We start from the raw sequence: 15,486 nt of genomic DNA, 5'->3' as shown, positions 1-15,486 counted from the left end.
AGCCTGCTAATACATTTTTATAACAGTATCACCAGCCATATGATTTCATTAGAAACCACGATCCAAAACAACACAAAATCCCGTTTTTCTTTCAGGCAGGGGGTTATGTATTTTGTGAAAATCCTCACAGAACTAAAACTGGCCAACCTTACAATGCCATTTGATTGCTGCACTAGAAACAAATCTAGGATGTCCTGATGCACTCTGAATTCACACTTCCTTACTTGAAGGAGTTGGTCCATTCCTCACGGAAAAAACAATCATGTCACCCAGAGGAAAGGAGGAGAGCTCCATGCATTGTTAACAAGCAGTGAATGCCTTGTAGACAGGCAAACGGAAGTCGGGCTGATGGCAAAGCAACAGCAGAAAAGCTCTCGCACAAGAGGAGGAAACGAACAATTTGTAGGCTTCCATCCTGAGACTACAGGACATGAAAATGTCAGCAAGGCAAAAAATTGTTTGATCATTTCTGAGGGGATAGGGTGAGCTTCCCCTGATTAGTCTACTGCTCTATGAAGTAGCATAGGATTAGGAGGAAATGCTACTCGTGGTTCCTACATGCTACACAGAACAACCTAATAATTAATATGTGTTAGTTAATAGTTAAAGCAATAGTTAATAGATAAAATAATAATTTCCAGAGACAATCAGTTGCCAGTGCTCCACTTAAAGGAGAAGCAACACAAAGCCTATGACTGGGTTACAGAAAGCAGCATACGTAACTGAACTTCCTTGAAAATAAATAAAGCAAACATAGTTAGGATGACTCTAAGGTATCAACCCGGGGAATTTCATTTGGTAGCCCCCATTCCTAGAACTCCTTGATACTGAGAGATATCTGACCACAAAAGTTTTCCTCTAGAAATGCCTTTCAAAAGGATCATTAGGAAAACACTGAAATAGTGACTCTTAGTTCAAGTTAACCTCATAGGCCGCATCCAGATGAGCGCAGGTGTTTGGTTTCCCGGGGACAAGTAGTGGCAGTTCACCTTGTGCCACAGCTACTTGTCCCCAGGGAACACCTGGGCCACATGCACTTTGGCGCGTGGCAAGTTACCCTGGGTGCAGTAGGGGAGGCTGAAGCCAGCACTGTGCTGGCCCCAGTAGCCTTACCTGGGGCCCTGGAGAGCCTCCTGGGTCTGCAACTGCAACAATCCTGCCAGGCAGAGCTGCAGCATTTTCAGCAGTGTGCACTGCCCATGCATGTAATGCTCCACATTTTTTTCCCCACAGGTTTTTTTGACCTCATCCACGGATCAAAAAGACCCATTAAAAAAAAACAAACCTGGAACAGCACATGCAGAGGCAGCGTGCCCTTGCAGGGCAGAGAACACCGGATTGCGTGGTATGTGGTGCTCCAGATGTGTTTGTTGCTCCACATACCACACAGCCATGCTTGTCTGGATGCACTCATACACAGTATATTTGTTTTTGTTTTATCTACATGCTGTGCACATCTGCATGTGCGTTAATGTGCTTTAAATCTAGTACCTCCACTGTGAGGTACTGGGAAAATGCGCATTAGCCTGTCTTAATGTGCATTAACTAAAGACCATGGTTTTAAGTGATGCTTAATGCCTATTAGCCTATTTTAATGCACATTAACTAAATAACGCATTTTTTAGTGATGCCTTAATGCACAATTAAATAGGCTAATGCAGATTAAAGTGCACATGCAGACAGATAGAACTGTATTGGAATTCAATTGGAATGGAGTGTTTTTTCCCCAATTAAAAAAAAAATTAAAAATCCATAAATATTTTATTCATAAGAATTTTCCCCCCTTAGATAGTTTCATAGTTGGTAAGGTCGGAAGGGATCTGAGCAGATCATCAAGTCCGACCCCCTGCCATGGGCAGGAAAGGATGCTGGGGTCAAGGGACCCCGGCTAGGTGATTATCAAGCCTCTTTTTGAAGACCCCCCAGGGTAGGAGCCAGCACTACCTTCCCTTGGAAGTTGGTTCCAGATCCTAGCCACCCTGACTGTGAAGTAGTGCCTCCTGAAATCTAGCCTGAATCTACTCTCCATCAAGTTATGGCCATTATTCCTCATTATCCTGGGGGAACAGTGACTGTCCTGTTGCCTGCTGGTTTCCCTTGGCCAGTTTGTAGACGGCCAACAGATCCCCTCGCAGCCTTCTCTTGTGGAGGCTGAACAGGTTCAGGTCCCGTAGCCTCCGCTCGTAGGGTCTGCCTTGCTGCCCCCTGATCCTGCGAGTGGCCCTCCTCTGGACCCTCTCAATGCTGCCCACATCCCTCCTGAAGTGCGGTGCCCAGAACTGGACACAGTACTCCAACTGTGGCCTGACCAGTGTTGCACAGAGGGGGAGGTCACCACATTAGACCTGCTTGTGATACATCTGTGGATACATGACAAGGTGCAGTTAGCCTTCCTGACTGCTTCCTCACATAGGCGACCATGTTCATTTTGGAATCAATAATGACACCAAGATCCATTTCTGCCTCTGTGCTGATAAGAAGGGACAGGTACCCAGCCTGTAGATACCTTGCACTTGTCAGTATTGAAGCTCATCCTGTTCTCATCTGCTCACCCCTGTAACTGTCTTTATCTAGTTGCAGCCTGTCTCTCTCCTCCAGCGTGCTCACTTCTCCCCACATCTTAGTGTCATTTGTGAATTTGAACAAGGTGCTTTTCATCCACTTGTCTGAGCTGCTGATAAAGATGTTGAACAGTGTGGGCCCGAGGACAGAGCCCTGGGAGACCCCACTGCCCACATCTCTCCAGGTTGAAAAAGACCCATCCACCACCACTCTCTGGGTCCCTCCAGCCAATTTGCGACCCATCTGACTGTAGGCATTGACACCATAGTTACCAAATTTTTTAATGAGAATGGAGCGAGAGACAGTGTCGAAGGCCTTCCTAAACTCCAGAAAGACTACATCTACCGCGACACCTGTGTCCAAGGATTTTGTGACCTGGTTGTAGAAGGCCACCAGATTGGTCTGACAGGACCTGCCTCGAATGAACCCATGTTGGTTGCCCCTAAGCATAACCTCCCCTGCTGGCCCCTCACAGATGTGCTCCTGGATAATTTTCTCAAAGAGCTTCCCCAGGACCAAGGTAAGACTAACGGACCTATAGTTTCCTGGGTCCTCCTTCCTCCGTTTTTTGAAAATGGGGACCACACTGGCCCTTTTCCAGTCCTCCAGCACCTCGCCAGAGCACCATGAGTGCTTGTAAAGCTGTGCCAGGGGTCCCGCAATGACTTCTGCTAATTCCCTCAGTGCTCTGGGGTGGAGATCATCAGGACCTGCTGATTTGTACGTATCGAGATGACAAACTTCTTGCTGATTATCAATTATCTTGGTTTTCTCTGATAAAAATCCCAAATTCTCTAATTAACACCACCAAAATCTGCATTTTTCTATGATTAAAATGAAATGCCACTATATATAGGTATCAGTTGAACACAATGTTTTATTGATCTATTTACAATTTTAAGCCATTTGGAAGCTTACCAGTGCCTCAATCATCGTCATAAAATAAATTCTAAATACCTATATATTTTGGCATTTGATTTCGGGTTTTTTATCATCGAAAATCAGAGCTCCCCCTGCCCCCTTCACTCACCAGGATGTGAGTCCAGCTGCAGCTGTCCCCTCCACTGTTTTGTGGTGCTGAGCAGCCGTGATATGTCAGTGCCCCTCATTCCCAAGCCACAGCCTCCCAAGCAGTGCCAGCATGACTCGCTCCCCACTGCCCTGCCACCACCAGTCCTGCCAGCACGACCTGCAGGCAGAGCTGGCTCTAGGGGTGGGCAGTGAAGGCAACCACCCAGGGCACTGAGGTGGGTGGGGGACATGGTACCCAAGGGCAAGGCCCCATCTCAGCTTGTGTGGGGGCAGAGGGGGAGGCACAAACTGGGACTGCCCTCAGTTCTGGGTGCTCCCCTGCCCACCCCAGCCTTCCCCTGCCTCCAGGCCTCAGCCCCCCAGTGTGTGGGGCAGGGGGTAGGTGTGTGGGTAACGCAGTAGATGTATGGGGCTTTCCAGAGCTTGGCCCCTCCCCCAATGGTGCAGGGCTGGTCCTGATTTGCCAGAGCTTGGCCCCTGATGACCAAGACAGGCCCCATGCCATCTGGGCTGTGTGCCAAGCTCTAGCATGTCTAGACCATCCCTGTGCCTTCAGGGAGTCCCTGATGGTACAGGGCCAGTTTAGGCTCATCAGAGCTTGGCCCCCAGCCCCAAAGACACAGGGAAGGTCCCCAAGCCATAGCTCTCCAACACCCCTACATAGGCAATGCACTGGGGGGTCATGAGAAGGCATATGTCCACCCCTCAGGCTGGGGACAGCACAGGGGGGAATGGCTGGGGTCCCCATCACACCCCGCTCCTCAGGCCCAGACTCCCTTCATGGTTGCTGCAAAAACACCCTCTGCCTAAGGAAGTTGTAGCTGCCTGCCCTGGGTCCAGCCCCAGAACCTGGGTACCAGCCTGCCTGGGCAGTGCCCCCAGCACCTGCCTCCATCCTCTCCCCTGCTGCTGTCAGGTGCTAGCTCCTGCCAGGCTGCATCTCAAGGCTCTGTCCTAAGGCCTATACTTTTTAACATCTTCATCAATGATGTGGACACTGGTGTCAGAAGCAGACTGGCCAAGTCTGCTGACAACACTAAACTCTGGGGTAAAGCATCAACACCTGAGGACAGGAGGGTGATCCAGGCAGATCTTGACAGGCTCATGAAATGGGCAGATGAGAACCTGATGGTGTTTAACACTGAAAAATGCAAAGTTCTCCACCCTGGGAGGAAAAACCTGCAGCATGCTTATAGGCTCAGCAGTACTATGCTGGTTAGCACTACAGATGAAAGGGACTTGGGGGTCACGACTGACCACAAGATGAACATAAGCCTGCAATGTGATGCTGCAGCTAGTAAAGTGAGCAAAACACTGGCTTGCATCCACAGATGCTTCTCAAGCAAATCCCAAGATGTCATTCTCCCGTTGTAATCAGCCTTGGTGAGGCTGCAGCTGGAGTACTGTGTCCAGTTTTGGGCTCCACAATTCAAAAAGGATGTGGAGAAGCTTGAGAGAGTCCAGAGAAGAGCCACATGCATGATCAGAGGTCAGGAAAACAGACCTTACGATGACAAGCTGAGAGCTATGGGACTCTTCAGCCTGGAAAAGCTCAGGCTCAGGGGTGATCTGGTGACTACCTATAAGTTTATCAAGGGTGTTCACCAGGATCTGGGGGAACATCTGTTCAGCAGAGCGCCCCAAAGGATTGCAAGATCGAATGGTCACAAACTCCTCCACAACTGATTCAGGCTGGACATAAGGAAGAACTTATTTATTGTCCAAACCCCCAAGGTTTGGAATAGACTGCTGCTGGAGGCAGTTCAAGCATCCACTTTGAATGCCTTCAAGACGCATTTGGATGTGTATCTTGTTGGGATCCTATGATCCCTGATGACTTTCTGCCCCTGGGCAGGGGGCTGGACTCGATGATCCTCCAGGGTCCCTTCCAGCCTGAATGTCTATGAAGTCTCTGCACCTCAATGTCAGTGCAGAAATGGGGAGGGGACGAGTGCCCCTGGAGACATTGCTAATGGGGTTGGGGGCAAGGCTGGGGAGGGTCCAGGACAGTCAGAAGGGCTCAGGGCGGGCCAGAGATGGCACCACAGCCCCTACAGCTGGTGGGGCAGGCCCCTGCCTCCTACCCCAGGCTGTCAGTACCTGCTAGAGTCTGCAGGGCAGCATGCAGGGTGGCACAGCCAACCTCTTGCAGCTGGTGGACACCACCGGGGCAGGCGGGGTAATAGGTAGTGGTCTTTACAGTGCTGTGCATTGCTGTGGGCAGCATAACAGCATCCTGCATTGGGGTGGTGGGTGCTACGGGCAGTGTTACTACGCCAGCCTGTCTCGCTGTAGACCTGCACCCACACTGCTGCTGCCTGCATGAGTTAGTGCAGAACCTGTGTGCCCACCTAACCACACCTGGTGCCCACTGCACCTCCTCAACCTGCAGCAGCAGTGCCCCAACAAGCACGATGGGCAGTGTTGAGGGCAGGTGGGTGCGTGGGACCCACCCCACCTTGTGCAGGCAATGGTAGTGGGTGCAGGGCTGTGGTGAAGCAGGCAGGCACAACAGCAACAGCAACACTGCTCATAGCACCCACCCACCCCACTGCCTCTCCTCAGCCCCTCCCCCCCGCTGTTGCTAGGTGCTGATTCTGGCCAGGCTACAGTCCTGCGCCCCACTGTCAGTGCTGCAGCACTGCCCCTTGACACATCATCAAAGTCCCCACATGTCACCTATGCTCCCCACCCATACACTTACCTGCAGGCAGCTGCAGGACCTGCTCTTTTCCCTCCTCATGCAGCCATGTGTGTGCATGCGCATGCACGCATGTCATGCCCCCTGCCTCTGATTGCCTTCTCCCCCCACCCTCCTCCCTCCAGCTCCAAGCAGCTCCTTGAAAGCTGGAACTCTAACAGCCATAAAGGGAAAACTGTGGTTTCCTGCTTCAAAGGGGAAAATCCACGACTTTTTCCTTTAAAGTGGAAAATCTGTGTTTTTCTGTGGGGAACAGAAAACCCAGATCCCTGCTGGTTATCTATCTGAAATACAATTCAAAACTCAGGCATCTTTTTTCATGCATGCTCTTTCAACTAAGTTAGTCTATGGGTGAAAAATGAATCTGTCACAATGCCTTTTTTGCAAGCAGTGCTTGCTGAAATGCAAACAAGCCAAAACCCAGTAAAAGGATAAACTCAGGCAAGTACACTGTGGTGTGGATCACATCTTTATAACCTACCAGCATACAATTTTGCAAACTGAATAGACATGAAAGTTGACATATTTGCTTTTTAAGCAAACATCGTAACAAGAAGAAACCCAGAAAGGTTACTTTAGCATTGCTTCCCCACAGCTCCTTTTGCACTGTTCATCAGTGTCTTCAGAACAGTGGGCCAGCTACTGACAAACTACTATCATCTAAAGAGATCAGTACTCAAGTCTGCTTTGACAGCTTCTCTCATATTTGCCTTTCCCTTCTTATTTGACAATGCTAGGAGGAAATATGCTGCAAATCAAAGGAAGCCACCTCAACTCCAAGCAGCAAGACAGCACTTCATGTGTATAAAACATGAAACTTAATCTGATTCAACCACTCCCACCAAGAAAACGCATGAATTGAGGGGGAGTAGGGGCATCATGGACAGCACTGGCAACCACTTCTTATGGCACACAGGTCCTCCATCTGGAGCTTACCTCTTAAATCCTGTTGTGTGCGGGCACCTGCCATGCTCTGCCGAGGCATTCGGAGGGATGTGCGTAGGGGTGTGTGCCTCTGCTCATCCAGGTAAGCTAGATCTTCTAAGTGGGCTGAGCTGGTGGCTGCCAAGAGAAAGCAAACAGCTAAATCAGATCTGGCTCCAAGTTCTAGTATTTTTGTTCATATAGTTTTCTTTTTTAAACAAAACACCTACATTTATAACTATGTTAAATCAACACAGCTGAGATGAAGTAAGCATAGAAATGATATTATGGATTACTACTTTCAACCTTGACATGCCATAAATCCCAGGGTGGACAAAAATCCAAGTGTAAAATATTATTTGAGAAGCTTTATACAAATTGCTTAGGTATGGAAAAAATTGTGCATTTCCTTCCTGCTCTTGGGTTCTTAAAGGTAGAAATTACAAGTAATATGGATAGCTTGTCCATTAAGCAAGTTCAGAAAGACAGGACACAGTAATTTCACACAGCTAGGAATAAGGAGATGTGGAAACATTCCCAACACATTTTACACTGGCTTAGTTTCCTGATGTTGTTTAGCAGTGAAAAAGACAAAGAGAAAAGGAGATACTTATACCTGTCAACCCTCTTCTGTTGAAAAAAAAATAATTTAATTGCTTAGGGACGAAGTTTAATAAAGATCATCAATCACTTGCCATATCAAAAGGAATTTAACAATGACAGTTAAGTGAATTGCAACAAATCTCTTCATGAATCATTTTAGATCAACTCAGTTTGGACACTGATATCTATCTATTCAGACAGGTAGAATGACTTACAGAAATATAATACCCCAACAGGCAGGCGAAAAGACGTACAAATGATAAAAAGAAGAGACTTTCTGTCCTAAAAAAGATGTTACTATACAAACATCATCTGTGCATGATAAAACTTTGTTCCTCTAATAATACATGATTAATTAGTAGCAATGGATTGCTCTTAGTTGAAAGTACCACCCTTACGTGAATATAAATAGAAATGTCCTGTATTACTTGTCAGTTTTTGAAAGGTCAGGGATAGATTTTCAAGTAATACAGAGCAAATTATTTTATTCCTTCCAATCTGAAATCAAGGACTAAAAATTGAGTGACACACCACCAGTTGGCAGAAGCACTACAAGTGCTTGGGCTACTGCTGCAGGGACTATGCCACAGGCAAAATTTCCATGTGGGATCAAAACAAGTAACTTCTACGTAGGATGCATTAAATAGCTTAAAGGACACATTCATCCTGAGTTTGAAAAATACTTATCTTTGGATCAGATGGCCTCAGGGATTACTTTGATTACATCTGGTATGCTTTATCAAAATTGTGACATTTAATATGCCCATTTCAATGATCGATTCTTTAAGTGTTATTTTTTACTCAGACACCTAATGATTGAAAATATTTATAAACAGGAGTTTTAGTACCAGAGGGGAATGGAAAGCAGGTTCCCACTGACACCTTGCAGTAAGTGAGCAATATATCACAAGCTATTTCAAATCAACAGAGACAAATGGTTTCCTTAGCAGAAAAAAAATGTAGAGCATACCAGAAAGAGAAATGATGATGAGCATCTTTTGTAAAATAAATTTATTGTGATATTCTAATAGCAATCATGAGGCCACATAACAGTGAGACTGGCTGAACAGAGAGGAAAGTGGGAAGCCTATAGAAACTCCTATCTGTAAAGCCTATAAGGGTTGGAAGACGGAAAATACCGCTAAGGAGGATTATACATCACTGGCCCATACCTGTAGGGAGCGGACCAGAAAAGCCAAGGCCAAAACCGAGCTCAAAATGGCTGGACAACACAAAGTCCTTATTCAGCTACCTGGGAAGTCGAAAGAGAAATAAAGGCAACATTGGACCTCTGCTGAACCAAATGAAATGCACCCAAGAGTGCTAAAAGAGTTAGCTGATATCATAGCGTGACCAATGGTGGTATCTGAGAACTCATGGTGCTCAGGAGAGATTCCCTGGAGACTGGAAAAGGGCCAATGTGGTGCCTATCTTTAAGAAAGGAAGGTAGATCCAGGAAACCACAGACCAATCAGTTTGACCTCAATTCCTGTACATATCACAGAAAATAATTAATAAAGAATCCATTAACAACAGGCTAACAGAAGGCATCATCCTGACAGACAGCCAACACAGCTTCATTATGGGTAGGTCGTGCTTGACCAACCTCCTTCTGTGACAAGGTGACATGTCACCTGGACAGGGGAAGAAAGGCTGATGTAATTTATTTGGATTTCAAAAAAGCCTTTGATTTGGTCTCCCATGATGTTCTCATGACAAAATTGGGGAACTGTAGCCTCGACAACCTTACGGTTCAATCACTGGGGAACCAGCTCCATGGTCGGACCCAGAGAGCGATAGTCAATGGAACCGAGTCACCATGGCACATAGTAACCAGTGGCGTCCCTCAGGGTTCAGTACTCGGTCCAGTACTCTTTAGCATATTCATAAATGACCTGGATGTGGGTGTCAGAAGTAGACGGGCTAAGTTTGCAGATGACACCAAATTATGGGGAAGCATGGTCACATTAGAGGATAGGCTGGGGATTCAGGCTTACTTGGACAGGCCTGCAAAGTGGTTGGATCAAAACCTGATGAATTTCAACACAGAGAAATGCAAGGTGCTCCACCCTGGGAGAAAGAACCCACATCACGTTTATAGGCTCGGCAATGCTATGCTTGCTAGCACCATGACTGAAAGAGACTTGGGGATCATGGCTGACCACAAGATGAACAAGAGCCACCAGTGTGATGCTGCAGCCAGCAAAGCAAACAAAACTCTGGCTTGCATCTACCAATGCACCTAAAGCAAGACCCAGGAACTCATCCTCCCGCTTTACTCGGACAAAGTCAATAGTCACAAACTGCTGGAAGACCATTTTAGACTGGACATAAGGAAAAACTTCCTTACTGTCCAAGTCTCCAGAGTATGGAATAGACTCTCCACAGAAGTGGTGCAAGCACCTACTCTGGACATGTTCAAGAAGCTTTTGGACAATTATCTTGCTGGAGTCATCTAACCCCAGATGACTTCCTGCCCTTTGGGTCGGGGGCTGGACCCAGTGATCTCACGAGGTCCCTTCCAGCCCTAATGTTTATGAAATCTATGACATAAATAACGCTACCATAGGACAGTATTTGTGTTTACAAGTACCAATTAACAAGGGAGTAAATTAGTTTACTGTAGCCTAATAGATCCACATTTGTAGATGCTGAGACTGTACTGCAGAGCTAATTAAGCAACTCCACAGTAAAAGTGTCCTGTAGATGTGCCCGGTACTAAGGTCAGAATCTCACATGGGACTGAAATCCAAATGTAATTAGCCATTTATTTTTATTTTTTCCTTCCAGTTTAGAATAAAAGGCACCTGTACCCAGGCTCTGAGTACCCTGCCTTTTATCTAAAATGACAAAACCAAAATGCAGTGTGACCAGCTTACCCTTCTATCAAGCAGAAGCACACCAGGAAATACCAATACCCATATACACCGCAGTACACGTCAACTGTTTTTGACTCTTCAAAGGCTAGGTACGAAGGCCACTTGTGCATAGTGAGGTATATACATTCCTGTTGCACTGGCATAGGAGGTGCATGCAGGTGCATGTGCACCCCCTGAGACTGGCCATCACTGACAATGCCAGTGGTACCTGCGGGCAGTTGCCACTCGCCACCCTCCCCCCTGACTGTCAACACCACTCTGGCCACCTGCAGACGGTCCCCATTTGGCCCACCTTTGCCACCAATGTCAGTATAGCCGCCTGCGGGTGGTCCTCGCTTGCTGCTGCTACACCCTGCCACCAACACCGCTACCTGCAGGCAGTCGCTGTGCCTTGGGAGGCATGAGGAGTTCATGCCTGGTCAAGTGAACTGAGTCACTTTTGTTCAGATTTAATTATCAGCAACAAGACATTGAAACACTTCCCTCACCTTGGCAATCTGTGTCTAAAATGACCCCCATCAACTGGCCCTAAGCCCCACTCTAGACAACGTGAACTGTCCCCTCAAGAGGAGGCAGCCAGCTTGGCTGAGGGGCTGCAGCTGTGTGCAGGCTCCTGGGGAGTCAAGAATCACAGCAGGCGGAACCAGAGGGAGGTGTGGAAGAGAAGCACCTGAATGGGAAACTGCTGGGCTATGAGAGGGGACAAGCCTGCTATGGGAAGGTTAGAGCCACAGGGGAACCCCCCAAGTGTATAGGATACCAAGATTTATCTGGTTTATTTGCTTTATTTGTTAAAAGACTGTATATTGATGAGGAATGCTGAAAGGTGCCCCAGGGAGCTAAAGCCATCCAGTTTAAAAGACTTTATTACTGGGGGATACTGAGAGACAAAGGGGAACAAAAGCCTGAAGAGGCCCTGAGGTAGCAGCCTGCTACAGGCTCAGCCATCAATCATTAGAATGAACCCTGAAGCAGTGCTAAACTGGACAGAGGGGCTGTAGCAGCAACAGGCTTTACAACAGCAGCAGCAGGTCCATCAAAGGATGCAAAAGGAACAGCAGCACTTTATGCTCCTGTTGCTAGAACAGGTAAAGTCTTGAAAGGGGGTGGGGCTCCTCAGGTTCAGATGGATAGAGGGAGCACGCTTACCAAAAGGGAGGCAGATGATTTAGTTGGTGATGGTCCTGCTTTGAGCAGGGGGTTGGACTAGATGACTCCCTGAGGTCCCTTCCAATCCCAATTTTCTATTATTCTATGGCAACCCCAAAGATTTCTTAGAGACTTTTGAGTAGGTGGCCAGTGAGTAGTGGCTGCGTGATTAGGGAGCTATTAAGTTACAGCCCAACCAAAATAGCGATCCTGAGGCTGCCTATCAGGCCCTGGAGCTGATCCCACATCCACCTATGACACCATGAAGTCACTCATTCTCGACTGCATGGGACTTGTGAAGAAGGCCTACAGGCAGCAGTTCCAGGGGGAGCCATTAGACCCAAATTCTTAGCTTCAAACAGTGGCCTTAAGGATTTGTGCAACCAGAGGTTGAAACTGAAACTAACTCTACCTCAGAAATTGTGGGACTGCTGACCTGAGAGCATTTTAGACTGATCCTGCCAGCGGGGGCTCAGGAATGGATCTGTAGACACTGAATAGCCTAACAGGTCCACAGGGCATCCTGGGATGTGATGGTCTTCATCTCTCTTCAAAAGGTAAGAGTCTGTTCTCTTACAGGTTGGCTGATCTCCTATGTAGGTCTTTAAACTAGGTTCACTGGGGGATGGGGATGCAGAGGACAAAGAGATCCTAGAATCAGCGAGCCACAAGCCACACACTGGATCAGCTCAGGTAAGTACTAAGGGCCCCGATAGGCATCAGAACAGGGGGTACCATTAGGGGCCTTAAATGTCACTATACTAATGCTAGGAGCATGGGGAATAAGCAGGAGGAACGTGCACTCCTGCTTGGAAGCAATAACTTCGACCTGGTTGGGCTAACTGAGACCTGGTGGGACCCTACTCATGACTGGGCAGTAAGCATTGTGGGCTATAGGTTGTAGAGACGTGCAATAGGGGGTATTGGTCTCTGCAGTACACTTCTTCTATAATCAAGATGGGATCAGAGGGAGGGGCAAATTGAGGTACTGTGGGTTAGAATACAAGAGGGTTGGGGGGGAAAGAGACTTGGTAGTGGGGGTCTACTACTTCATCAGTGATTTGGACGACAGGGTGAAAAGCAACCTGTTTAAATTCGCTGATGATACCAAAATTTGGGGTGAGGTGAGCACGCTAGTAGGGAGAGAAAGATTGCAGCAAGATCTGGATAGGTTACAGGAGTGGGCTAATATAAACAGGATGCGTTTCAATAGTGACAAGTGCAGGGTGCTGCACTTAGGCAGTAGAAACCGGCAGCACACTTACAGAATGGGAAACTCCCTTCTTGAGAGCACGGAGGCAGAAAGGGATCTTGGAGTCATTACTGACTCCAAGATGAACATGGGCTGACAATGCGAGGTCACGGTTGGCAGAGCTAACTGGACCTTGTCGTGCATCCACAGGTGCATCTCAAGTAGAGCCAGGGAGGTGATCCTCCCTCTCTATGCGACACTGGTCAGGCTACAGCTGGAGTACTGTGTCCAGTTCTGTGCGCCTCATTTCAGGAGGGATGTGGACAACATTGAAAGGGTCCAGAGGAGGGCCATACGCATGATCCGGGGACAACAGGGCAGACCCTACAATGAAAGACTGTGGGACCTGAACCTGTTCAGCCTTCACAAGAGAAGGCTGAGGGGGGACCTGGTGACTGTCTCTAAACTCACTAGGGGGGACCAGAAGGGTTTGGGGGAGACACTGTTTCCCCTAGCGCCCCCTGGCACGACAAGGAACAATGGACACAAATTATTGGAGAGCAGGTTTAGATTAGACATCCGCAAGAACTACTTCACAGTCAGGGCGGCTAGGACCTGGAACCAACTTCCAAGGGAAGTGGTGCTGGCTCCTACCCTGGGGGGTCTTTAAGAAGAGGCTTGATGCCTACCTGGCTGGACTCATTTGAGTCCAGTTTTTGGTTTGTTTGTCTTTTTCCTCCCGCCCAGGCGGGGGATTGGACTTGAAGATCTACAAGGTCCCTTCCAACCCTACTTCTATGATTCTATGATACAGACCTTCACACCAGGAGGATGAGCTAGACATGCAATTCTCAAGGCAGCTTGCAGAGGCTGTACACTCAAGGGGCATGGTTGTCATGGGTGACATAAACTAACCTGACATCTGCTGGGAGGAGCAGTCTAACTAACCTATATCTAACTGCTCATGTAGGTTCTTAACCTGCATACAGGACCTTCATCTAATACAGGAGGTATACAGTCCCACTAGGGGAAATGCCTTGCTGGACTTAATGCTAACTACAGGGGATGACCTGGTGGGGGTTCTGCAGGTACAAGATAACCTAGGGGATAGTGGCCATCAACTGATGGAATTCACTATCCAGCCTAATGTGGGAAAAGTAACAAGCAGGGCAGAAGTGCTAGACCTCAGAAAGGCTAACTTCACTGTGCTCAGGAGATTAGTTAGTGAGGCACTTAAGATCAAGAGCGTTGGCAAAATGGGAGTCCAAGAAGTGTAGTTGTTCCTCAAGGGAGCAATTCTTTGGGCACCGAAGGAGACTATCCCATTTCCAAAATGGGGCGAAGGAGCTAAGAAACCCTCTTGGCTGAACAGAGAAATCCAGGAAAGCCTAGGTGCAAAGAAAGAAGCACACAGGCTGTGGGTAGCTACCAAAGAGGAGTATGCAGATAAGAATAATGCAAACAATTCTATATCTACCAATCCTAAGGTTCATGGAGTCAAGGTACGTCTGGCCAGTAGGGTTGTCTGAAGCGGGCCCTATTTGATTCAGATTCGGCCCAAATCAGGGACAGTGATTCGATTCATTGATTTGGATCACTGCCTGATTTGATTCGGCTGAATCCGAATCTGAAGATTCTATGCCAATTCAGAGAATCAGTGATTCAGACATAGAAATAGCTTTAAAAGTTTTTTCTACGTACCTCGAGGTACCAGCGCGGCTTGTGAATGCTGCGACGCTGGGGTGGATGAAGCGTCCCACAGAAGTGGGGCGGGGGGGACCCTCCACGTGCTCAGCGGCAAACCCAGAAGTGGACCGGAAGTACTTCTGGTCCACTTCTGGGTCCGCTGGGGAATGCATTGGGGGGCCCCTCCCCTGCCTCAGTGATAGGCTGTAGGGGGGCCACGGGTACGCCCCCCCAACCCAGGAGGCACCAGTTGCTGAGCTGGGGTGGGAGGCCCTGTGTGCTCCCTGGAAGACCCAGAAGTGGACCAGAAGTGCTTCTTGGTCCACTTCCAGGTCTGCTGCTGAGCATGCTGGGGAGCCCCCCACAATTCTGTGGGACACTCCATGTGCCCCAGCATCTCAGCATTCACAAGCTGCCTGCTAGCTAGAGGTTTGTAGGGAAAATATTTAAAACTATGTCTATGCTCGAATCTCCAAATCTTTCCAAATCTCTCCAAATCGAGTCGGAGGATTCTGATTCACTTCAGAGAGATTAAAGGGTCCTCTGATTCAATTCAGATTCGGAGACTTGGCTACTGAATTGGGCCGAATCTCTGCTGACTGAAATCAGAGACTGAAGCTTTGCACAGCTCTACTGGCCAATATATGAGCTTCACTCTGGCCCTCTCGAGTGTCAGATGTAAGCAGCTTGGAGGTTGGAGGCTGAGACCCCCCTCTTCCCCTGCTATGGGGTGAGTGAGACGGCTGGTAGTGTGCTCT

The 15,486-nt window shown here is 48.0% G+C and overlaps 1 protein-coding gene across 10 annotated transcripts in view; it reads right to left on the bottom strand.

Moving 5' to 3' along the window:
• TANC2 (tetratricopeptide repeat, ankyrin repeat and coiled-coil containing 2) overlaps positions 1-15,486 on the bottom strand; it is a 780,830-nt gene that overhangs the window by 177,772 nt on the left and 587,572 nt on the right. For all 10 annotated transcript variants that reach the window (XM_090044146.1, XM_090044147.1, XM_090044150.1 and 7 more), the window contains one exon: positions 7,232-7,357. In XM_090044146.1, the coding sequence (XP_089900272.1) occupies positions 7,232-7,357 (126 nt within the window). The remainder of the gene's footprint in view (positions 1-7,231; positions 7,358-15,486) is intronic.

Source organism: Crocodylus siamensis, chromosome 4 (assembly GCF_052110815.1).
Source record: "Crocodylus siamensis isolate JL-2025a chromosome 4, ASM5211081v1, whole genome shotgun sequence".
NCBI classification, from domain to species: Eukaryota; Metazoa; Chordata; order Crocodylia; family Crocodylidae; genus Crocodylus; species Crocodylus siamensis.
This window is presented reverse-complemented; position numbering and strand designations above follow the sequence as displayed.